General features: G+C 45.6%; 1 protein-coding gene across 1 annotated transcript in view; it reads right to left on the reverse strand.

Moving 5' to 3' along the window:
- Positions 1 to 26907, reverse strand: part of LOC135538662 (protein TANC1-like) — a 293087-nt gene that overhangs the window by 189611 nt on the left and 76569 nt on the right. The window contains 1 exon segment of the mRNA XM_064964546.1: positions 6159 to 6368. Coding sequence (XP_064820618.1) covers positions 6159 to 6368 — 210 coding nt within the window.

The raw sequence follows: 26907 nt of genomic DNA on the forward strand, positions 1-26907 counted from the left end.
AGCTAAGTCATTTTATTTGTGTGTTAGTAGCAATGATGAATGTGTATAAATCATCTATGGTCTCAGCAGTCTCAGCTGGCTTGGAATCTTGCTGCCAATTTTGTGACGCTAGTTAGCTAACTGCAAGCAGACAATATTGAAATGTCCATGTTAGGTATGCTTAGCTAGCCAGTCCATTTGGAAGTAAGGTTTAGTCCAAGGACGTTTCCATAGTATATCATGGCAGCAGGGTCTTCTCAGATCCATCAATGGCAGTGGCCAGTCAGGGTTACTTACACGCGTGGCTGGGCAAAGGTGGAAGACTCAGATCTGATGATGATATCAAACTGAGACTACAGTGGCAAGAGTCCTGCGCCACCATGCTCTCTTTCACAGATCAGATGCACCTCTGAGAACTGGGGCCAAAGCTCTCCATCAAAGTGTTACATTTTAAATGCTTTCCATGTGAAATGTCCTATGAGGGACCTGTCTGCCCAAGCATTATTCCATATACAGTGCTTTCAGAAAGTATTCATACCCTTTGACTTATTCTACATTTTGTTGTGTTACAGCCTAAATTCAAAATTGATTAAATATATTTTTTTTCTCACCCATCTAACCATTATTATTTTCCTATTATTATTTTCAAACTTCTTCCAGCTCTGTCAAATTAGTTGTTGATCATTGCTTGACAACCTACAGGCAAATTTAAGTCAAAACTGTAATTTGGCCACTCAGGAACATACACTGTCTTCTTGGTAAGCAGTGTTTCAAGTTATTGTACAACTGAAAGGTGAATTCATCTCCCAGTGTTTGATGTAAAGCAGAGTGAACCAGATTTTGCACTAGGATTTAGCCTGCGCTTAGCTACATTCTGTTTCTTTTTTATCCTGAAAAACTCCCTAGTCCTTAACGATTACAAGCATACCCATAACATGATGCAGCCACCACCATGCTTGAATATAGGAGAGTGGTACACAGTAATGTGTTGTATTCGATTTGCCCCAAACATAACACTTTGTATTCAGGAGAAAAATAGAATTGCTTTTCCACATTTTTTGAAATATTACTTGTGTGCCTTGTTGCAAACAGGATGCATGTTTTATAATCTTTTTTAGGTTAGTATTGTGGAGTAACTACAAAGTTGTTGATCCATCCTCAGTGTTCTCCTATCACAGACATTATTTTTTATTTAACCTTTATTTAACTAGGCAAGTCAGTTAAGAACAAATTCTTATTTACAATGATGGCCTACCAAAAGGCAAAAGGCCTCCTGCTAGGACAGGGGCTGGGATTAAAAATAAAATAAAAATAGGACAAAAACACACATCACGACAAGAGACTCCAAAACACTACATAAAGAGAGACCTAAGACAACAACACATGACAACACAGCATGGTAGCAACACAACATGACAACATGGTAGCAGCACAAAACACGGTACAAACATTATTGGGACCAGACAACAGCACAAAGGGCAAGAAGATAGAGACAACAATACATCACGTAAACTCTACTCTCCCCACTCTATCGCCTTAGTTGAAATTCAATGTCACTAGTAAAGCTTGTAATTGGGACGGAAGCAGAGCTGTTATTGGCAAATCTGGTAGGCAGGACGTCTGATGTGCGTATAGATGTGTGTACGGCTGAGAGGAGGTGGGGTGTTTGAATGTTGCTCATCCACTCCCAGCACCCAGAAAGTCATCAGGGAGACAGGGAGGGCTGGATCAGACAGAGCCTGGCTGGACGGTTACGATATTGAAGACTCGAGGCAGGAGGGAATCACTGATGAAAAACACAGTGACCCGACATGACCAGAGGAGGTCACTGTGGAGTTGCCCAGGATTCCATCATGTCCCACTGGCAGTCAGAGCAGAGGCAGTCAGTCACACTTTCCTGAGGCTGAAGGCTGAGCCCCTAACTTCGAATGGGCCAGCCTCCACCAGACCTGTAAACTTCAGACTGTACACTGGAGGTCCTGTGCAACACATGTCTGCACTGCGTTCATTGTCAGCTCTCTATTTAGCTGATCAAAGCAGCAGCAGTGAGCAGCACCACCAGGCCCATGTGGCTCGGGAATTCGTCACGCTCTTAATTGGCCCGCAGTATTTTCTGGGTTGTTTCTGTGAAGTCTTCATGAAAGGACGCCCATTAAAATCAAGCCTTTCACCACAATGCTATAGATTATCCAATCTGTCAGGAAATGAAGCAAGCCACAAAGGCGTCGTGATCAGAGCAACCACTTCCCAAAAAGGTCATAGTGGATGGATGAGGAGGAGTATGGGGGTAGGATGAGCAGCAGGGTAGAGAGATGGGTGGGTTGAGTAGTGTGGGGGTGACAGGACTCCCCCTGAGCCTTCCTCCCTGAGTTGCAGGGAGCTCTGTCACGGTAATTCTAGGCATGTTTCTGAGCTGCCCTGATGAATCAGCACAATCTGGTTTCACTTACAAACATCTCTCTCTCTCTGTCGACCTCTCTGACACGGCGTCTGTAGAGGATAAGTCACTGGGTCATGACATTTCCCTTTGTTAAACACTGCTAAACTACAGCAGAGTAAACACACCCACTCTCCCACGGTAAGCTTTCGCTATAGGTTTGCCCTGAAGGTATTTGACCAAAAGAACATATTCAAGATGGCAACCTGTTATTAGTGAGAGCTGGGATATTTCCTACAGTACTACTACGGTATGTGTTTATTAACTGTAGGTGAGAACTCTCCCCCTCCAGTCTGTCACTTATCTGTGAGCGAGACAGTGGACTGCCCACCCTCAACCATCCCCCTTTCCCTTATTTTCTGAACCATCTTCTCTCCTATTCTGCTATACCCATTTTGTACTTCTTTACCTTCAGAGTGTCTACATAGACACTCTCTCTGGGTTCTGTTCCCCTTCACAAACCCTGTCCTCCCCCTCTCTCTCTCACTCTTCCCCTCTTTCCTGTCAATGTGCTTTTCATCAGAGCTGCCTTTGATGGGCTTAAAACAACCACGGCAAATACCAATACCGCCTGGAGGATGAACAATAAAAGGTGTTTTTTAAGTTGAGTGGTAGGTGAGTCAGAGGGGACTGTACACTGCTTAGACAAACGTATAACACATTCAGATGTGGATTTCACATTGCTCGACTTGACACCGGTTTTCCTTGGCTTTAACAAATACAGCTACCGATTCTCGTTTTAGCACAATAAACTACAGAGTAAGCATATTTTGCAGTTTCGAAGGCCTCTTTTTGAAAGCGAAGTTGATTTGCATAACATATGCAGTTTGCTTTATAAACTCACAAGTCCAACGTTAGAATCGCAGAGCGCTGTGTGGAGAGAATTGTGGAAAAAGAGCATAGCAAATGAGGTTTGAGATGAAACAAAAATCTGTGGCAACCACAATCTCTCAAATGAAAACAGTCTGGATCAGAGAGTACTATTCCCAAGCTCTGTAGCTGAAATTAGAACAGGATACTCCCCATTAGAAACCTCATTCCAAACAGGCAAAAATATAACAAAATACGGTTCCAATTTCCAATACAGTTGGAGTGAGTAAAATGTACCCCATCCGTAGCGATTTCCACATTTCAATCTCCAAAATAAAGTTGTGTTACTGATGAGAGAAGCATTTGTTGAGGTATAGAAAATATAGCCTTGCTCTGAAATTAGACCAGTGGCCTAGTTGGATCTAGAGGCCAAAGGCCTACTTACCAGCACATCTTATACTAAATGCTGGATCAAAGCATAGAGCACTTAAAACAAAGAGTAGCACAGGAGGTTGGTGGCACCTTAATTGGGGAGGACAGGCTTGTGGTAATGGCTGGAATGGACTAAGTAGCAAATACATCAAACACATGGCTTTGACATGTTTGATGCCATTCCATTTGCTCTGTTCCACCCATTATTATGAGCCGTCCTCACCTCAGCAGCCTCCACTGAAGAGTAGATAGCACACAGATGATTCCCAGATGTGTGCATGGGGACCAGAGTGACCGCTTAAAGGATTTCTATCCTCTTTGCTAAGTCTTCACAATACAAAGACTCAGGTTGAAACAGGTCCAAATACAATGGCCCAGGCTGCTTTGAAGATGGCTGCACACACCCACAGCTGGTGACAGCCATGTTCGCAACATGGGAGAGAGAGGGGAGCAGATAAAGAGGAGCAACAATTAGACACGGTGTATACATACTGTACACATGCCCCGCATTAAGAACCAATAGATGGCCAACAAGCTACGTCGCTGTAAAGACCACCATCTTGACAGAAGCTGATCAAATAAAGTGGGAGGGATGGAGGGATGAAGAGGAGGGATATAGTGAAACAAACAAACAAACAAACCCTTTACTCTCCTCTACCCTGACTCAAACACAATGAAATCACATGGAGATTGAATACAGCGCAAAAGCTGAATGAATTGACCAATACTGCTTTCACATAGGATTTACGGTATTTTGACGCCCCCAAAAATGAGCAATGTTTATACGACCTCCTTTCAAACAGGCCCATTTTTACCATATTCTTGCCTGCATACTCCTTTTATACCTCCCATGCGCATGCTGACGTGTAAACGTGTGGAACCGCTGCCCATACTTTTTTTTATCCACGTTTTACCTACCTCACTCCACTAGAAGATAATAGCAATACTATTTTCAAAAGAATGTGACTCTCATGCTCAACATTTCGCAACCTCAGCGGGCTTTTGGAATTGTCTATACCCTTGATTTAGGCGACATTTTTGCACACTAAATATGTCTGATCAGCGATAGAGCAAACAAATAGATGAGCTATAGGCCTACCACCTCTACTTATTTGCCCAGCCAGGAAACAATTAACCAAATAGCCTACACAGAGGGAGATTCAGTGAAACAAAATAAGATTGATTGATTATCAGCCAAGTCAGTGAAGTCACAGGCTTTTGGTCAGGGCTAGGCCTATTGGCTACTAAGCGACTGAAGAGCAAAATAAACCGCTTGTTAAACTACATAACATGCTGGCAAAAAAGGCCTAAATGAGCCAACTAGATAAGATAATCATGAGCAGCACCCACCTCAAATTAACTAACATTTTCCAAGCCTAATTATAGCCTAACCAACATCCAAATGATGATTCAGTGGAAGAAGAAAAATCTGGCATCAGGCCTATTGATTTATGAAGACAAGTCCCTAAGCTTGTCTCAAAGCAGCGCGATGGCGCTGTACCAAAGACAACATTGCTGAAATGATAATCTCGTTGACCACACACGGGTAGGCTATTGGTTCATATTTATTACAAGGATTGAATGACTTTCAGTAATCAACAATTTGATACATTCAATTGCATTAGACTACTTTATTCTAATATTTTTGTCATTCAGTGATATTTAGGCTATTCCAACAGTAGTTATTTATGGATCCATCCAGTTGTGGTTAAGAAAACAGTGCATGCTTTGAGATGGGCTATGTGAAGAGATGGGTGAAGTGACTTGTCTTGCAAAGTTTAGAAAAGCCAGGAGGATGGTAACAGGGCGCTGCCAGGCAACCATCAAGAGTTTAAGAGCCTAGTGCGTGCCAATGCCGCCTCAGCATTGCGGCTACCTTGCATACTAAGCCATAGGAAGAACTTTAACGAAATTATTACTAGGTCGTTTGGCGAAAATACAAGTTTTGGCTTTGATACCGGCAATACCTTTCAGTTTATAAAGAAAAGGCGGAATAAAGTTGGCGGTATGGTAAAGTTGGAGGAAAAACATCTTAGTATGAAAGGAATACATGTGCATGGACAATAATTTTCCCCCTGTCTATCTAAGAAGGTATTTTTCAAGTATAACAACAGCAAAGCAAGACAAAAAACAAGCTGGAAGCTACAGAAATTCTGGTTGAAAGCTAAAAGGATTGTCGATCCTCAGGCGCTGTCAGATGTCCAGCATTGACACAATAACACCTGAAGGAAGACAGCAAACGTCACTTTCAGAAGACGTCCACTGAGACTGAACCAGCCCCAGCCTGGGATTACAAGAACAGAGAAACAGGAAATGCTCATAGCACTTCATGCCTGGACATGTAAGTGTAGTGGTGTAGCTACTGCAGTAATAGTATAGTGCTGTAAGCCTAGAAGTGAGGGGTGGGGTGAGGAGGAGTGTGGTGAGGAGGGGTGGGATGAGGAGGAGTGATGATGGGTGAGGTGTGGTGAGGTTGGATGGACGTAGTGCAGTACAGTACCTGGGGATCTCTTGCTAGAGCGCGAGGGCATCATGTAGGACTGGCGAGGCAGCAAGGGTGAGGAGGGCAGAGACATGGACATGCCCTTGGCCAGGCTCAGTCTGAACACATCCTCTGGGGAGTAGGGGCGGTGGAGGCCTCCAGGCTCATGTGTCTGGGGGGCACCTCCGCCAGACAGGCACCTTCGTTGTGCAATATGTAGCTCACCCGCTGAGAAGAGAAGATGGAGGACACTGTTTAGGACATTATTCACTAGGGCTGGGAATTTCCAGGGACCTCACGATACGATATTAGGTGCCGATACGATATGTATTGCGATTCTTACAATTCTAAATGTATTGCGATTCGATACTGCAATTTTATTGCGATTTGATGTTCCAAACAAATTGCTCACTATATGTATGCTGCAGAGAGACTAGAGAGAGCATGAGAAAATGAGTTTGGATTAGTCATGGAAATAAAAGTTCAGAAAACATCTTGGCTCACAATTTAAAAAGAAGATGGAGAACAAGCTATTGGGTGACAACTACCGGAGTTGACTAGTGCTACTAACTTATTTTTAACAAATCAATATTTGGAGTCAAAGTAATATTGCAATCTGTAACTATATTGATTTTTTGCCTCATCAATATTATTCACCAAACCTGATTATATAAGCTAAGCATACATTTTCGAAGAGAAAATTACAAATGAAATACATCAGACCATTCAAAATCTCCATGAGGAAAAAAACTGATTTGAGATCAGATATTACCAGACATGTGGACTCCTGAATGTCTAATGGAGTTGAAGGTATTCAGACAGCAGAACAAATGCCCCTCTTAGGGAGGCTTTCTGCTAATGGAGAGATTGTGCCTAGCCACACTGTCAGGCCCTGGTCAAAATATATTATGTTTATCTTCATTTATTTGGTCAGGCCAGGGTGTGACATGGGTTATTGTTGTGTGTTTTTGTCTTGGGGTTTTGTGGGGTGTCTAGCGTAGTCTATGGCTGCCTGAGGCGGTTCTCAATCAGAGTCAGGTGATTATCGTTGTCTCTGATTGGGAACCCTATTTAGGCAGCCATATTCTTTGAGTGTTTCGTGGGTGATTGTTCCTGTCTCTGTGTTTATATTCACCAGATAGGCTGTATAGTTTTTTCACGTTTCCGTCTGTTGTTTTTGTACATTTCAGTTATTTCATGTCTAGTCTATTTTCATTAATAAACATGAGTAACCACCACGCTGCATTTTGGTCCGCTCCTCCTTCAACAGAAGAACGCCGTTACAGAATCACACACCACAACAGGACCAAGCGGCGTGGTAAAATGCAACAGCCGCAGCAGGAGCAGCGTAACAAGACTTTCTGGACTTGGGAGGAAATCCTCGACGAGAGAGGACCCTGGGCTAAACCAGAGTGTAGCCGCCCCAAGGTGCAGCGAGAGAGGGAATGGACATGGGAGGACGAACTGGACGGTAAAGAACCCTGGGTTTAGCCTGGAGAATATCGCCATCCCAAGGAAGAACTGGAGGTGGAAAAAGCGGAGAGGCGCTGGTATGAAGAGGCAGCACGACGACGCGGTTGGAAGACCGAGAGTCAGCCCCAAAAAATTCTTGGGGGGCTCACAGGCAGTATGGCTACGCCAGGTAGGAGACCAGCGCAAACTTCCTGTGCTTACCGGGGGGCTAAAGAGACCGGGCAGGCACCGTGTTATGCTGTGGAGCGCATGGTGTCTCCAGTGCGGGTGCATAGCCCGGTGTGGTACATACCAGCTCCTCGTATTGGCCGGGCTAGAGTGGGCATTGAGCCAGGTAAAGTTGGGCAGGCTCAGTGCTCAAGAGCTCCAGTGCGCCTGCACGGTCCGGTCTATCCAGTGCCACCTCCACACACCAGTCCTCCGGTGGCAGCTCCCCGCACCATGCTTCCTGTGCGTGTCCTCGGCCCAGTACCACCAGTGCCAGCACCACGCATCAGGCCTACAGTGCGCCTCGCCTCTCCAGCGCTGCCGGAGCCTTTCTCCTCTCCTGCGCTGCCGGAGTCTCCCGCCTGTTCAGCGCTGTCCGAGCCTTCCTCCTCTCCTGCGCTGTCGGAGCCGCTCGCCTGTTCAGCGCTGCCGTAGTCTCCCGCCTGTTCAGCGCAGCCAGAGCCTTCCTCCTCTACAGCGCTGCTGGAGTCTCCTGCCTGTTCAGCGCAGCCAGAGCTGCCAGCCTGCATGGAGCAGCCAGAGCTGCCAGCCTGCATGGAGCAGCCAGAGCTGCCAGCCTGCATGGAGCAGCCAGAGCTGTCAGCCTGCATGGAGCAGCCAGAGCTGTCAGCCTGCATGGAGCAGCCAGAGCTGTCAGCCTGCATGGAGCTGCCAGTCAGCCAGACTCTCCCAGATCCGCCAGTCAGCCAGACTCTCCCAGATCCGCCAGTCAGCCAGACTCTCCCAGATCCGCCAGTCAGCCAGACTCTCCCAGATCCGCCAGTCAGCCAGACTCTCCCAGATCCGCCAGTCAGCCAGACTCTCCCAGATCCGCCAGCCAACCAGACTCTTCCAGATCCGCCAGTCAGCCAGACTCTTCCAGATCCGCCAGTCAGCCAGACTCTTCCAGATCCGCCAGTCAGCCAGGATCTGCCAGAACCGCCAGCCAGCCAGGATCTGCCGGTTCCAACTACCTGGCTGAGCTTTCTCTCAGTGCTGGGCTTCCTCTCAGTGCTGGGCTTCCTCTCAGTCCCGAGCTGCCCCTCAGTCCCGAGCTGCCCCTCAGTCCCGAGCTGCCCCTCAGTCCCGAGCTGCCCCTCAGTCCCGAGCTGCCCCTCAGTCCCGAGCTGCCCCTCAGTCCCGAGCTGCCCCTCTGTCCAGTGGGGTTCTGGGTGAGGACTACTAGGCCATGGTCGGCGGCGAGGGTGGACTATCCTAGGACGCGAGGAGGGGGGGACTAAGACAGTTATAGAGTGGGGTCCATGTCCCGCGCCGGAGCCGCCACCATGGACAGACGCCCACCCGGACCCTTCCTATTGTTTTGATGTGCGTACGGGAGTCCGCACCTTAGGGGGGGGGTTCTGTCACGCCCTGGTCAAAATATATTATGTTTATCTTCATTTATTTGGTCAGGCCAGGGTGTGACATGGGTTATTGTGGTGTGTTTTTGTCTTGGGGTTTTGTGGGGTGTCTAGCGTAGTCTATGGCTGCCTGAGGCGGTTCTCAATCAGAGTCAGGTGATTATCGTTGTCTCTGATTGGGAACCCTATTTAGGCAGCCATATTCTTTGAGTGTTTCGTGGGTGATTGTTCCTGTCTCTGTGTTTATATTCACCAGATAGGCTGTATAGTTTTTTCATGTTTCCGTCTGTTGGTTTTGTACATTTCAGTTATTTCATGTCTAGTCTATTTTCATTAATAAACATGAGTAACCACCACGCTGCATTTTGGTCCGCTCCTCCTTCAACAGAAGAACGCCGTTACACACACTATGAAATCAAACTGACAATTTCAGATGTCTTTCAGAAACCAAGATAAGCGTTCTCAAATCAAGGTCCAGGGAGTGATCATGATCAGTGATAGACCAGGACTGAGTCAGACACACACATTAAGAGTGAATGGAGCCACATGCTGTGTTGTTTAACCAGAGGTCATGGGCCCACAATGATACACCATGGGGCTCATGATGTGGCAAGACACCCAGTTTGCAGCATAAATAAGAGTGGTGTCATTGACCATGGAGCTGAGATAACATGTGTGACTCATTGATCCAAAAACCTTTGGTTAAACTAACTGAACAAATATTAGCAAAATACTGTTTTGGCTCAGTACAATACTGATAGCATTCTAGTAAATTCATTGTACAGCTAATGTGTGAGGAATGAATAATGATCCAGAACTAATATAATTAATTCAGTGGTTCGGGTTGGAGCAGCTTGAACTTGAGACACTAAAGGCAAGAAAGCTGCAGTTATTGATGCAATAGGCTACTCCAAAACAGAGTACTATATCTACACTGTACAGAACTCTACAGAAGGGATCATCAACTAGATTCAGCCACGGTCTGATTTTATTCTTGAGCGGATGGTCAGGGGTCCGTAACAAAATGACAAATAATTTGTAGACTGTAAATTGACAGCAAGATGCCCAAAAATATGATGTTTTGGCTAAAATGTACTCATTTCAAACCTTGCTTAGTTGTATACAATAACGTGTCTCTATTATGTATGGGAATACTTGGAAACAGATTTCTTAAATTAAAATCACTTGGAGCTGATTTCCTGGTGTTTTTACTGTCTTTTTTAGTCTGTTACAGTCTTTTTGTAAACTTGGGGGGCCACATAAAACCACCTACGGGTAACCCTGCTCTACAGACTCCAGCTAACACCAGATAACCTAACCTGTGGGAAAGTGTCCTTTCAGGTCTCCTCTGAGTCCATTGGACTGATAAGCCTTAACAAGAACTCAGTACCCTGTAGGCTAATCTCCCAAAACATGGGAGAAAATGATAGGTTTGGAGTACAGTATGAAGCCCTCATGTTCCCATGTAACCCCAATCTGTGGGAGAAAATAAGGGTAACTTCCTATTTATCACAGAATGCTTAGCTCAATCAAGCATTCCTTCATGAAAAAGAAAACATGATAACATGTTCTGCAAGTACAGTCCCTTCAGAAAGTATTCAGACCCCTTGACTTTTTCCACATTTTGTTACGTTACAGCCTTATTCTAAAATGGATTAAATAAAAACAATTCCTCAGCAATCTACACACAATACCCAATAATGACAAAGACAATCAGGTTGTTCGAAATGTTTGCAAATGTATAAATATGTAAAACAGAAATACCTTATTTACATAAGAATTCAGACCCTTTGCTACGTGACTCGAAATTGAGCTCAGGTGCATCCTGTTTCCATTGATCATCCTTGACATGCTTCTACAACTTCATTGGAGTCCACCTGTGGTCAATTCAATTGACCGGACATGATTTGGAAAGGCACACACCTGTCTATATAAGGTTGACAGTGCATGTCAGAGCAAAAACCAAGTCATGAGGTCGAAGGAATTCTCAGTAGAGCTCTGAGACAGGATCTGGGGAAGGCTACCAAAATATTCTGCAGCATTGAAGGTCCCCAAGAACACAGAGGCCTCCATCATTCTTGAATGGAAGAAGACTCTTCCTAGAGCTGACCGCCTGGCCAAACTGAGTAATCGGGGAAGAAGGGCCTTGATCAGGGAGGTGAGTAAGAACCCTATGGTCACTCTGACAGAGCTCCAGAGTTCATCTGTGGAGAAGGGAGAACCTTCCAGAAGGACAACCATCTCTGCAGCACTGCATTAAATCAGGTAGAATGGCCAAACGAAAGCCACTCCTCAGTAAAAGGCACATAACGGCATGCTTGGAGTTTGCCAAAAGGCACCTAAACGACTCTCAGACCATGAGAAACAAAATTCTCTCGTCTGAGCAAACCAAGATTGAACTCTTTTGCCTGAATGTCAAGCGTCACGCCTGTTTTGCTTCGTCATTATGGGGTATTGTTTGTAGATTGATAAGGGGATGTTTTTAAATCCATTTTAGTAGAAGGCTGTAACGTAAGAAAATGTGGGAAAAGTCAAGGGGTCTAAATGCTTTCCGAATACTTCCCGAATGGCCTCAGCTATAGCTCGGAGTTTTCCCCATCATGTAGGCTACACACTCATTCCTGTGTGTAACGGCCGTCGTCGGTGGAATAAGGTGAGGACCAATGCGCAGCGTGGTACGTGTTCATCTTTTTAATAAAGTAAACTGAACACAGAATAACAAAGAAACAACCGGAACAGTTCTGTCTGGTGTAGACACAAAGACTGAAAACAACCACCCACAAAACACACTCGAAAACAGGCTACCTAAATATGGTCCTCAATCAGGGACAACGATTGACAGCTGCCTCTGATTGAGAACCATACCAGGCCAAACACAGAAATAGAAAATCATAGAAAAACTAACATAGACAACCCACCCAACTCACGCCCTGACCATACTAAAACAAAAGACAAAACAAAGGAACTAAGGTCAGAACGTGACACTGTGTTAGATCCAGTGAGCACTAAGTCAAGACTGTTTCTCCCAAACAGTTCCTTGGAATTCTGGCTAGGGACAACCTAGCGGACTAAACTCCACTCCATGGTGAAGGAAGTTTATGATGAACTTCACCAACGGCGTGGAGCCGAGACCAGGCTTTGTGGAATCGAGCTCCGACTACAAGACTTGAAGGTCAATCCCTAAAAGAATCATTTTAGTCAATAAGATTCTTGCTACGTAAGCTTAACTTTCTGAACATTCGAGACGTGTAGTCCACTTGTCATTCCAATCTCCTTTGCATTAGCGTAGCCTCTTCTGTAGCCTGTCAACTATGTGTCCATCTATCCCTGTTCTCTCCTCTCTGCACAGACCATACAAACGCTCCACACCGCGTGGCCGCGGCCACCCTAATCTGGTGGTCCCAGCGCGCACGACCCACGTGGAGTTCCAGGTCTCCGGTAGCCTCTGGAACTGCCGATCTGCGGCCAACAAGGCAGAGTTCATCTCAGCCTATGCCTCCCTCCAGTCCCTCAACTTCTTGGCACTGATGGAAACATGGATCACCACAGATAACACTGCTACTCCTACTGCTCTCTCTTCGTCCGCCCACGTGTTCTCGCACACCCCGAGAGCTTCTGGTCAGCGGGGTGGTGGCACCGGGATCCTCATCTCTCCCAAGTGGTCATTCTCTCTCTCTCCCCTTACCCATCTGTCTATCGCCTCCTTTGAATTCCATGCTGTCACAGTTACCAGCCCTTTCAAGCTTAACATCCTTATCATTTATCGCCCTCCAGGTTCCTCGGAGAGTTCATCAATGAGCTTGATGCCTTGATAAGCTCCTTTCCTGAGGACGGCTCACCTCTCACAGTCCTGGGCGACTTTAACCTCCCCACGTCTACCTTTGACTCATTCCTCTCTGCCTCCTTCTTTCCACTCCTCTCCTCTTTGACCTCACCCTCTCACCTTCCCCCTACTCACAAGGCAGGCAATACGCTCGACCTCATCTTTACTAGATGCTGTTCTTCCACTAACCTCATTGCAACTCCCCTCCAAGTCTCCGACCACTACCTTGTATCCTTTTCCCTCTCGCTCTCATCCAACACTTCCCACACTGCCCCTACTCGGATGGTATCGCGCCGTCCCAACCTTCGCTCTCTCTCCCCCGCTACTCTCTCCTCTTCCATCCTATCATCTCTTCCCTCTGCTCATACCTTCTCCAACCTATCTCCTGATTCTGCCTCCTCAACCCTCCTCTCTTCCCTTTCTGCATCCTTTGACTCTCTATGTCCCCTATCCTCCAGGCCGGCTCGGTCCTCCCCTCCCGCTCCGTGGCTCGATGACTCATTGCGAGCTCACAGAACAGTGCTCCGGGCAGCCGAGCGGAAATGGAGGAAAACTCGCCTCCCTGCGGACCTGGCATCCTTTCACTCCCTCCTCTCTACATTTTCCTCCTCTGTCTCTGCTGCTAAAGCCACTTTCTACCACTCTAAATTCCAAGCATCTGCCTCTAACCCTAGGAAGCTCTTTGCCACCTTCTCCTCCCTCCTGAATCCTCCTCCCCCTCCCCCCTCCTCCCTCTCTGCAGATGACTTCGTCAACCATTTTGAAAAGAAGGTCGACGACATCCGATCCTCGTTTGCTAAGTCAAACGACACCGCTGGTTCTGCTCACACTGCCCTACCCTGTGCTCTGACCTCTTTCTCCCCTCTCTCTCCAGATGAAATCTCGCTTCTTGTGACGGCCGGCCGCCCAACAACCTGCCCGCTTGACCCTATCCCCTCCTCTCTTCTCCAGACCATTTCCGGAGACCTTCTCCCTTACCTCACCTCGCTCATCAACTCATCCCTGACCGCTGGCTACGTCCCTTCCGTCTTCAAGAGAGCGAGAGTTGCACCCCTTCTGAAAAAACCTACACTCGATCCCTCCGATGTCAACAACTACAGACCAGTATCCCTTCTTTCTTTTCTCTCCAAAACTCTTGAACGTGCCGTCCTTGGCCAGCTCTCCCGCTATCTCTCTCAGAATGACCTTCTTGATCCAAATCAGTCAGGTTTCAAGACTAGTCATTCAACTGAGACTGCTCTTCTCTGTATCACGGAGGCGCTCCGCACTGCTAAAGCTAACTCTCTCTCCTCTGCTCTCATCCTTCTAGACCTATCGGCTGCCTTCGATACTGTGAACCATCAGATCCTCCTCTCCACCCTCTCCGAGTTGGGCATCTCCGGCGCGGCCCACGCTTGGATTGCGTCCTACCTGACAGGTCGCTCCTACCAGGTGGCGTGGCGAGAATCTGTCTCCTCGCCACGCGCTCTCACCACTGGTGTCCCCCAGGGCTCTGTTCTAGGCCCTCTCCTATTCTCGCTATACACCAAGTCACTTGGCTCTGTCATAACCTCACATGGTCTCTCCTATCATTGCTATGCAGACGACACACAATTAATCTTCTCCTTTCCCCCTTCTGATGACCAGGTGGCGAATCGCATCTCTGCATGTCTGGCAGACATATCAGTGTGGATGACGGATCACCACCTCAAGCTGAACCTTGGCAAGACGGAGCTGCTCTTCCTCCCGGGGAAGGACTGCCCGTTCCATGATCTCGCCATCACGGTTGACAACTCCATTGTGTCCTCTTCCCAGAGCGCTAAGAACCTTGGCGTGATCCTGGACAACACCCTGTCGTTCTCAACCAACATCATGGCGGTGGCCCGTTCCTGTAGGTTCATGCTCTACAACATCCGCAGAGTACGACCCTGCCTCACACAGGAAGCGGCGCAGGTCCTAATCCAGGCACTTGTCAACTCCCGTCTGGATTACTGCAACTCGCTGTTGGCTGGGCTCCCTGCCTGTGCCATTAAACCCCTACAACTCATCCAGAACGCCGCAGCCCGTCTGGTGTTCAACCTTCCCAAGTTCTCTCACGTCACCCCGCTCCTCCGCTCTCTCCACTGGCTTCCAGTTGAAGCTCGCATCCGCTACAAGACCATGGTGCTTGCCTACGGAGCTGTGAGGGGAACGGCACCGCAGTACCTCCAGGCTCTGATCAGGCCCTACACCCAAACAAGGGCACTGCGTTCATCCACCTCTGGCCTGCTCGCCTCCCTACCACTGAGGAAGTACAGTTCCCGCTCAGCCCAGTCAAAACTGTTCGCTGCTCTGGCCCCCCAATGGTGGAACAAACTCCCTCACGACGCCAGGACAGCGGAGTCAATCACCACCTTCCGGAGACACCTGAAACCCCACCTCTTCAAGGAATACCTAGGATAGGATAAGTAATCCTTCTCACCCCCCTTAATGATTTAGATGCACTATTGTAAAGTGGCTGTTCCACTGGATGTCAGAAGGTGAATTCACCAATTTGTAAGTCGCTCTGGATAAGAGCGTCTGCTAAATTACTTAAATGTAAATGTAATGTAAATTATAAAATGCCCCCCCAATATATGCCTTTCTTTGTTTGCTGAAACCATACTTTCTCAGTAAACGTTAATGAAATACTAACACTGACTGTTTGCTCATTGCCGTTGCTCTAAAATGGCAAATTAGCTCAAGTGAGCACGTTTCCATTTAATCTCAACTATGAAACGGTCGGTGGTGGTATTGTTTAACATTTATTGAAAATGTAATGATTTCAGTAAACAAAGAAAGGCACGCAACTACCGACGACAAACATGGGTACAAGGTGGGCATTTCATAATTATACTTTTTAAAGTATTGACCTTGGGCAAATCGATAAACTGTAGTCGGAGCTAGATTCCAAAGCCTGGTCTCGGCTCCACACCGTTGGTGAAGTTCATCAGAAAATTTCTTCACCATGGAGTGGAGTGTAGTCCACTAGGGATGACCTTGCTCAAGACCCATTAATGATTCCAACTAGCCACTAGCCCAGTTCTAAATGGAAAATGTAGAGCCTTTACCGAAGCCAACTTCGAATGGAAAGACCATTCTAAATAAGTAATATCTTCTGTTGAATAGAAATGCTGCCCTCTCAAGCTCTCATCTAACCAACCACACATTAAAATGTCTGAATGATCAACCTCCAATAGTGCTGTTGCTCATGCGTCAACAGAATGAGCAGGCTGGATCATAATCATAGATGAGGGGAGCCACATGCCTGTTAGGCTTGGCTATGTTCTAAGGACCATGTCAGCCTTGTTTGGGTCCCTTTTCCCAGATAATCCATGGGCTTTGTCACAAATGTCACCCTATTCCCTACACAGTACACTACTTTTAATCAGAACATTTTTGGTCCCTAGTCAAAAGCAATGCTCTATATAGGGAATAGGCTGCCATTTGGGACAAAGCCCATGACGCCAGTCTGGACCATGAGGATGAACCAATAGGAGAGGATCAGGAGGCTGGTGGTCTGCTGTTAAAGGCCAGCCAGGACTTTAACTGCTCAGTTCCTAGGGGAAATTAATGTTGGCTGCTGGGAATAATCAGCAACATAGCGCTGTGTTCTCCCTGAAGCCTCGCAACGGGAGACACAAAGCTGTCTTGCTTAAAGGGCTATTAAATGAAGAAGAATGCCAGAAACAGAATCTGGCCCCAGTGCAATGACACCTCTGTATGTTTCCAGTCGCTTGTGAAGTGTTCGACCATGCAGCTGAGCCCTGCGGTCCCCATGACCTGGTCAAAGGCCTACTGACCAGAGATTACCATCCATATTCAACAGATACAACACACAGATCTGTGAATGGGTTATTACTGAACGGCTAACAAACATGACGCATTTGTACAGAATCAATGATCTGCTAGGCTAATTTTCAGATTTGTATTTCATTAGGTACTGAACCTGACAACATGTCAATGCAGAAGAGCCAAAAAACACAGAGCCACTGTCAGTAGCTATTGAGCTTGTTTAAACAGCCCCAACGGAACACTGACATGAATAGAACAGGTTGCTCCAAGCACACATGAATGGGGGCCCAATCCTAGACTAAAGACACCTTAAAGACACTCAGGGACTCATCTCGACCCATTACGCCACCCAGAGACAGGGGAAACCGTACTCCAAGACAGAGAATTCCACAGTATTCTATGGTACAGTAGATACTGATTCTTTCTGTGTCCAATTCCAGGATTTACCAGCTGATCTCAGTCTATACCTTCCCTACCACTTGACTAGACTATTAATGAAACAATATCTGTTACTTTAATTAGGCAAAATGCCTAAACCGCTACTATGAAGACAATGTGAGTTGTGAATAGACAGGAAAGGATTTTGTTAAGACCATTGAATCATTGAGATGGGCACAACCACAGGCCAAGCAATCAGAGGTCAAGCAGTTGAAGCAGGACCTCATCCGTTGCTATGCTAGATGTGTGCAGTAACTAATGATCACACAGTTTCACCACCGTGTCAGGGTGTTATACGACAGGGAGAAGGACAGATAGAGAAACCCTCCATTCATGAACCCAGAACTGCTAAGAGTTACTAGGGCAATTAATACAAACACTGCTACCGTATTACAATAGCACTTTTGAGAAGTAGACATCAAAGAGGAGGGATGTATTTCACTAGGGGCCTCTGAGAGGGAGGGAGACCCCTTCTTTCACTGTGCTCCAGTTATGCAGGGGTGCCAATAGTGACTTCAGTTTGCCCTGCGTGCCAGTAAATGATGTAAGCCCAAATTCCTAAAACTCTCAGTACGAGAGTCTATTCGCACATTTCAAGAGCTGGACCTGTTTACAATCCTAACAGTCACTTGCATCTTTTCCGCTAGTAAAACTAAATACCAATCCTTGACTGAATGGCAGATAATAAAAACTCCTTTGTAGTGCTCATTTGTGCAGCGATACTAGACAGTGGGCATTACATCTCAGGCATATTGTATGCTAAAGACATTATGACAAAGCTGTAATTAGGACTGATAGTTTTGAAAACAAGAGGCGCCACATAAAAGCTGGCCTTGAATAAGTTGCTGGCTGGACGGCCTGTTGGCTTTGTTTCATGGTGGCTGCACTGCCATCTGGCCCAGAGCTAAAACTCAGAGGGAAACAGTAATGTAAACTCACCATGGGCTATTTCAGTTCCTTTTCCTCAAGTTCTGGCCCAGACGATGCCTGCAATTTCAGTCCCTGCTGTGGTTCAAGGAAATCAACCCTTTCTAATTATAAAGCCCTGCACCAAGATGATGTAAAAATGATTACAGTCCCTTTCATGCCCATTTCTCCCTCATCAAAGAGGAGGACCAAGGCCAATGAGGACATGCCCTCCCCATAAAAAGCCTGATAATAATTTAAATAATTGATTTAAAAATGGAAGTGGAAATCAATTACTTGACTGGGAAGACAATTCAGAACCGCCTGTAGAAATAGACTAGAAGTAAAAGATGCTAATAAGCCAACAAAATCTAAGTTTAAACATTTCCAATATATACTGCCCTAATTTTTGTAAGAAAATTGGATATAAAAGTTATGACTTTACTTACCACATGTTTTAATAAGACTAGAAAAGATATGTGATCAAATATGTGAAAAGTCCAGACTGAGCTTAATGGGTACCGAACCGAGTGTAGTGTTTAAGCCAATGGGTTTTTGTAACAAGCCAACCTCTTAAATAATACATTTTTATTCATTTCCAAATGTTCAAAATGTACAAACTGACATTTATGTAAAATTACACCAAACAAAAATTTAAAAGAAACATGCAACAATTTCAAAGATTTTACTGAGTTATAGATCATTCATGGAAATTAGTCAATTTAAATAAAATCATAATTTTTTCATTTATTTAAATAGGCAAGTCAGTGAAGAAATTCTTATTTACAAATTCTTATTTATTTGCCTCATGCAGATCGACACACACAGAGTTGATCAGGCTGTTGATGTGGGACGTTGTCCCACTCCTCTTCAATGGCTGTGCGAAGTTGCTGGATATTGGCAGGAGCTGGAACATGCTGTTGTACACGTCAATCCAGAGTATCCCAAACATGCTCAATGGGTGAGTTTGCAGGCCATGGAAGAACTCGGACATTTTCAGCTTCCAGGAATTGTGTACAGATCCTTGCGACATTGGGCCGTGCATTATCATGCGGAAACATGAGATGATGGCAGAGGAAGAAAGGCATTTACAATGGGCCTCAGGATCTTGTCACGGCATCTCTGTGCATTAAAATTGCCATCGATAAAATACAACCATGTTCGTTGTCTGTAGCTTACGCCTGCCCATACCATAACCCCATCGTCCCCATGGGGCAAGCTGTTCACAACGTTGACATCAGCAATACTTTCACCCACACAATGCCATACACGCCGTCTGCCATCTGCCCGGTACAGATGAAACTGGGATTAATCCGTGAAGAGCACAATTCTCCAGCATGTAAGTGGCCATTGAAGGTGAGGATTTGATGACGCCGAACACGCAGATGAGCTTCCGTGAGACGGTTTCTGACAGTTTGTGCAGAAATTATTTGGTTGTACAAACCCACAGTTTCATCAGCTGTCCGGGTGGCTGGTCTCAGACGATCCCAAACGTGAAGAAGTCAGAGGTGGTCCTGGGCTGGCGTTTTATCGCATCTGAACTTCCTCAAATATGATCAAGTTAACTTCATAGTCTGCGTGATAGATATCATTTTGATAGTGCAAGCAAACGGTTGTTTCGTGCAGGGTAGACTAGTCTATATTCAGATTCAGAGATGTGTCCCGAAAAAACTCATGCATCGTCTTGGCTGTGTGCTTAGGGTTGTTGTCCTGTTGGAAGGTGAACCTTCAACCCAGTCTGAGGTCCTGAGCGCTCTGGAGCAGGTTTTCATCAAGGATTTCTCTGTACTTTGCTCTGTTCATCTTTCCCCTCGATCCTGACCAATCTCCCTGTCCCTGCCGCTGAAAAACATCCCCACTGCATGATGCTGCCACCACCATGCTTCACTGTAGGAATGGTCCCAGGTTTCCTCCAGACATGATGCTTGGCATTCAGGCCAAAGAGATTCATCTTGGTTTCATCAGACCAGAGACTTGTCTGAGCGTCCATTAGAACATGCTTAACACCCCAGCCATCCTACAATCTAAACTTGATGGCCTCAATCTCACACAAATTATCAATTAACCTACCAGGTACCTCCCCAAAGCCTTAAACACGGGCACCCTCATAGATATCATCCTAACCAACTTGCCCTCTAAATACACCTCTGCTGTCTTCAACCAAGATCTCAGCCTCCACTCATCACTGTAAAACGCTCCCTGAAACACTTCAGCGAACAGGCCATTCTAATCGACCTGGCCGGGGTATCCTGGAAGGATATTGATCTCATCCCGTCAGTAGAGGATGCCTGGATATTCTTTTTAAATGCCTTCCTAACCATCTTAAATAAACATGCCCCATTCAAGAAATTTAGAACCAGGAACAGATATAGCCCTTTGTTCTCCACAGACCTGACTGCCCTTAACCAACACAAAAACATCCTATGGCGTTCTGCATTAGAATCGAACAGCCCCCGTGATATGCAGCTGTTCAGGGTAGCTAGAAAACATTATACACAGGCAGTTAGAAAAGCCAAGGCTAGCTTTTTCAAGCAGAAATTTGCTTCCTGCAACACTTAACTCAAAAAAGTTCTGGGACACTGTAAAGTCCATGGAGAATAAGAACACCTCCTCCCAGCTGCCCACTGCACTGAAGAGGAAACACTGTCACCACTGATAAATCCACCATAATTGAGAATTTCAATAAGCATTTTTCTACAGCTGGCCATGCTTTCCACCTGGCTACTCCTACCCCGGTCAACAGTACTGCACCCCCCACAGCAACTCGCCCAAGCCTTCCCCATTTCTCCTTCTCCCAAATCCGTTCATCTGATGTTCTGAAAGAGCTGCAAATTCTGGACCCCTACAAACCAGCCGGGCTAGACAATCTGGACCCTTTCTTTCTAAAATTATCTGCTGAAATTGTTGCCACCCCTATTACTAGCCTGTTCAACCTCACTTTCGTGTCGTCTGAGATTTCCAAAGATTGGAAAGCAGCTGAGCTCATCCCCCTCTTCAAAGGGGGGGGACACTCTTGACCCAAACTGCTACAGACCTATATCTATCCTACCATGCCTTTCTAAGGTCTTCGAAAGCCAAGTCAACAAACAGATTACCGACCATTTCGAATCTCACCATACCTTCTCAGCTATGCAATCTGGTTTCAGAGCTGGTCATGGGTGCACCTCAGCCACGCTCAAGGTCCTAAACGATATCTTAACAGCCATCGATCAGAAACATTACTGTGCAGCCGTATTCATTGATCTGGCCAAGGCTTTCGACTCTGTCAATCACCACATCCTCATCGGCAGACTCGACAGCCTTGGTTTCTCAAATTATTGCCTCGCTTGGTTCACCAACTACTTCTCTGATAGAGTTCAGTGTGTCAAATCGGAGGGTCTGCTGTCCGGACCTCTGGCAGTCTCTATGGGGGTGCCACAGGGTTCAATTCTTGGACCGACTCTCTTCTCTGTATACATCAATGAGGTCGCTCTTGCTGCTGGTGAGTCTCTGATCCACCTCTACGCAGACGACACCATTCTGTATACTTCTGGCCCTTCTTTAGACACTGTGTTCACCTCTAGCGTCGAGCAATCCCGTATCCGGGAGCATAATCATAGCCTTAAGCTCATTAGCATAATGCAACGTTAACTATTCATGAAAATCGCAAATGAAATGAAAGAAATATTCACTCACAAGCTTAGCCTTTTGTTAAATACACTGTCATCTCAGATTTTCAAAATATGCTTTTCAACCATCGCCACACAAGCATTTGTGTAAGAGGTATTGATAGCTAGCATAGCATTAGCCTAGCATTCAGCAGGCAACATTTTCACAAAAACAAGAAAAGCATTCAAATAAAAGCATTTACCTTTGAAGAACTTCGGATGTTTTCAATGAGGAGACTCTCAGTTAGATAGCAAATGTTCAGTGTTCAGATTAGTGTAGGAGAAATCTCCCTCACTAGCTTTAAGCACCAACTGTCAGAGCAGCTCACAGATTACTGCACCTGTACATAGCCCACCTATAATTTAGCCCAAACAACTACCTCTTTCCCTACTGTATTTAATTAATTAATTTATTTATTTAGCTCCTTTGCACCCTATTATTTTTATTTCTACTTTGCACATTCTTCCATTCCAGTGTTTTACTTGTTATATTGTATTTACTTTGCCACCATGGCCTTTTTGTTACCTTTACCTCCCTTATCTCACCTCATTTGCTCACATCGTATATAGACTTGTTTATACTGTATTATTGGCTGTATGTTTGTTTTACTCCATGTGTCGTTGTATGTGTCGAACTGCTTTGCTTTATCTTGGCCAGGTCGCAATTGTAAATGAGAACTTGTTCTCAACTTGCCTACCTGGTTAAATAAAGGTGAAATAAAAAATACATTTAAAAATAGATGCCTTTTGGCAACCTCTAAGCAGGCTGTCATGTGCCTTTTACTGAGGAGTGGCTTCCGTCTGTCCACTCTACCATAAAGGCCTGATTGGTGGAGTGCCGCAGAGATGGTTGTCCTTCTGGAAAGTCTGTGCCTCCTTCCCCAGATCTGTGCCTTGACACAATCCTGTCTCTGAGCTCTACGGACAATTCCTTCAACCTCATGGCTTGGTTTTTTTTTTCTCTGACATGCACTGTCAACTGTGGGACCTTATATAGACAGGTGTGTGCCTTTCCAAATCATGTCCAATCAATTGAATTTACCACAGGTGGACTCCAATCAAGTTGTAGAAACATGTCAAGGATGATCAAGGGAAACAGGATGCACCTGAGCTCAATTTCAAGTCACATAGCAAAGGGTCTGAATTCTTATGTAAATAAGGTATTACTGTTTTACAATATTTATAAAAATGTTTTAAAAAAACAGTTTTCGCTTTGTCATTATGGGGTATTATGTGTAGATTGCTGAGGAAGTGTTTTTATTGACCAATTTTAGAATAAGGCTGTAACGTAACAAAATGTGGAAAAAGTCAAGGGGTTTGTATACTTTACGAAGGCATGTTATCATTATTTATTGTATATTTATTCCTTGTGTTATTATTATTATTTTTGTAATCTCTGCATTGTTGGGAAGGGACTGTAAGTAAGAATTTCACTGTTAGTCTACACCTGTTGTTTACTAAGTTGACCAAAGGATATTCCATAGGACATTCCACCAATGGGGAATTCTCCAGCTCGAATGCGTAACAACGAGACAACGAGGCTTCCCTGTGTACTTCCGAGACCAGGGTGACGGTCTCACAAAAGCTGACTAGGTTAAGACACAAGCAGCCCACAGAGCGGGGGGGAGGGGGTTGGTAGTTAGTATACATCAATTTGTATATGATAAAAAAAGCAATGAGTTTTAACTAAGTACTGTAGGCTAAATTAGTCTTGTTTATCTGTAACTAAGCCCAGTATGGCTGCCTGTCTGGGAGTGACTGCCATATATCAGTAACAGCAACCTCTCCTGTCTAGACTCACCTCTAGGGGAAATCCTGCAGCCAATCTGGGATTCCTGGAGGGAAATTCCCCCCCCCCCCTACAAGACCCCTTTGGCCAGCCAGATGTAGTCATGGCAACAGTCAAAATATCAAGTCAACTGGAAAAATACCCAATTCAGAGAGGACAGATTTATGTTAGTTACCATTAAAACAATACAATTCCACACATTACACACGCTTCAGAATATGCTGGTGACCTGGATAGTGGATACACATTCCTCAAAAACAAATTTCACCTGTGTGATAACATCAATACGTCACATAGAGGAATCAATCTCCACATAGCAGCATCATTTCTGTCTGTGAGACTAGAGAGGATGGAGAGAATATGCAATCTCCAGTCTCAAAGGGCTTCTACTTTCAAGTTCATTATACGTTCTTGTTCATGAAAAATGCCAAAATTGTCTTTGCACACAAAGCATCCTTCAGACTAAAATCCACTGACAATATTTTCTCAATGTTCAGTTACCTGAATATTATTAGTCCTACAAAGACTAAACCCACTGGCAGTGTTCAGAAACATCTGTGTTGGATTTAATTCATTGAGTCATCTATGCTGGAGAGAGACACTAATGCTGATTGCCTTTTAGTTGCGACATCTCACCGAAACCCTGCACTCTCATCCCAAAGAGTTACTAATGTGAACACATGAGCTGGTTAAAGCAGAGCCGAAGCTGTGCTGCAGGTGTAACGGGTGTGAAACGGCTAGCTAGTAAAGGTGGTGTGCGCTAAATAGCGTTTCAATCGGTGACATCACTTGCTCTGAGACCTTGAAGTAGTGGTTCCCCTTGCTCTGCAAGGACCGTGGCTTTTGTGGAGCGATGGGTAACGATGCTTTGTGGGTGACTGTTGTTGTGTGCAGAGGGTCCCTGGTTCGCGCCCGGGTATGGGCGAGGGGACGGTCTAAAGTTATACTGTTACATTGATGCTGTTGACCTGGATCACTGGTTGCTGCGGACAAGGAGGTCAAAAGGGGGGTGAGTGTAACGGATGTGAAACGGCTAGCTTAGTTTGCTGTGGTGCGCGCTAAATAGTGTTTCAATCGGTGACGTCACTTGCTCTGAGACCTTGAAGTAGTGGTTCCCCTTGCTTTGCAAGGACCGTGGCTTTTGTGGAGCGATGGGTAACGATGCTTTGTGGGTGACTGTTGTTGATGTGTGCAGAGGGTCCCTGGTTCATGCCCGGGTATGGGCGAGGGGACGGTCTAAAGTTATACTGTTACATTGATGCTGTTGACCTGGATCACTGGTTGCTGCGGAAAAGGAGGTCAAAAGGGGGGTGAGTGTAACGGATGTGAAACGGCTAGCTTAGTGTGCTGTGGTGCGCGCTAAATAGCGTTTCAATCGGTGACGTCACTTGCTCTGAGACCTTGAAGTAGTGGTTCCCCTTGCTCTGCAAGGGCCGAGGCTTTTGTGGAGCGATGGGTAACGATGCTTCGTGGGTGACTGTTGTTGATGTGTGCAGAGGGTCCCTGGTTCACGCCCGGGTATGGGCGAGGGGACGGTCTAAAATTATACTGTTCCACATGCAATAGGCAGGCAGATTACAGAATCATCCCGCAGTAAAACCACTGATGCTCTGCAGTGGCCTGTGCACTGGAATGTCTTCACCAGTCTCCCCTGGGATACAGAGACAGAGGGAGGAGGCAGTGGGCAGCCGGCGACCATGACAGTTCTCATTCCTCTTCATAAATGGTCAATTTAAGCAGATATGGGAAACATATCTGAGCCAGACAATGTCTTTACCACATGGTTTATTTTAAGCTGGTGTCAAGCAGAGAGGCAAGAAAGGGCATTGGATGCAAAGGGAAAAGACACAATGTGCCAAATGATACTGCAGACAGAGCCCAGGGAGGGTTTTAATTTAAACATCATGATCTCTGTATGAGAAGATATGAATACCAATGAGGTGCCAAGCAACACAATGAGAGCTCTCCCACAGAGCAGCACAGGTGTGCCGTAAAAACCAGTCCGTTGATCTCAAAAACACACATAACAGTCGCACATGTATCATGAGGACTTAACAAGTCTGTTAGGACTCAGAAAGGGGAACTAGCGGTCGGGCGATCTGAGGATATGTGTTGCTCACTACATTTATTGCACTCAAGGTCACCATCCAGAACACCGTTCCAGTGTTTTATGAAACTACGGGAGAGAATGACCTTATTCCCATCACTCAGAAGTGAAGAAACAGATCCTCCACAAAGAATGTCCCTGTCCTACCTGGGGACATAATCTCATCACATACAGTATATTTTGATATCTATCTTACCAAGTGCAAAAGGGGTCAAAGACAAGCATATTTGGGCCTAATGATAATTTGTGGGGTCACAAATATGTGATACAAAGGCATTGACAGCAGTGCGATTAGAGAGGAATAGAAAGAGAAGAAAATCCTGACCGCTCTTTTTCAACAACGTACTGAGATAGCCTACAAACACCTTCTGCATTCAGCTGGTGGGTGGTGAGCTTTATGAAGTGCAATCAAGAGGGCACAGCCTTCACAATAAAAGCATTGGCATTAAAAACTACTTTCATTGATCCACAAAAAAAGCCAAGTGGTCTTGTCTGATCCAAGTTTTTGGAATGCATTTTCACAGATTTACTGATGACAGGCCCAGTTGGAGTTGAGAGAAAAGAGGGCTTTGATATTCATACTGGCAGCATTGTGAGTGTGTTTACCAGTCTGAATGGCTCTCTACAGGCCTCTTGAGCCCCATGGTCTAGAGAAGTGGGACACCCAGCTACGCTCCCACGCTTTGGGGAAAAAAACTCACCTCCCCATTCATACACAGCAAATCCTCATTTGGCCACATTGATTGGTGACAGTAAAGTCAGCTGATTCCTGCTGCTGCATGTCTCCTTGAAAACTCTTCAGTGAGGCATGAAGACAGTCACCTGACCAAAAAATCAGTCACACTTCAATTGCTCTAGTGCAGTAGTTACCACCCTTTTCAGAGACAAGATCACTTTCTGAGACAAAATGCAAGCGGAGATCGACATCACATAAAAAATGTAAGCCTATGCAACATTAACCTATGAACAGTACTGTAGCAATGAGGTTTGTGCAGTAAGCTATAGGCCCAATACATTATCATTGCATATTGGCTTTGCTTGAATTGCCCTGCCGATGCATTGTTGTTCGGACCAACATTTGAGGTAGGCTATATAATCACACCGGTAATAGATCAGCTGTTGTATTAGTTGTGAGGCACAGCTGAGTGAGCATACATTGAAATAATTAGCTTTTTATTTATATTTTAGTGGGCTGATGGTGCCTGCATCTGATGGTCAGTCTCA

This window comes from Oncorhynchus masou, unplaced genomic scaffold, assembly GCF_036934945.1.
Source record: "Oncorhynchus masou masou isolate Uvic2021 unplaced genomic scaffold, UVic_Omas_1.1 unplaced_scaffold_16___fragment_2___debris, whole genome shotgun sequence".
NCBI lineage: Eukaryota > Metazoa > Chordata > Actinopteri > Salmoniformes > Salmonidae > Oncorhynchus > Oncorhynchus masou.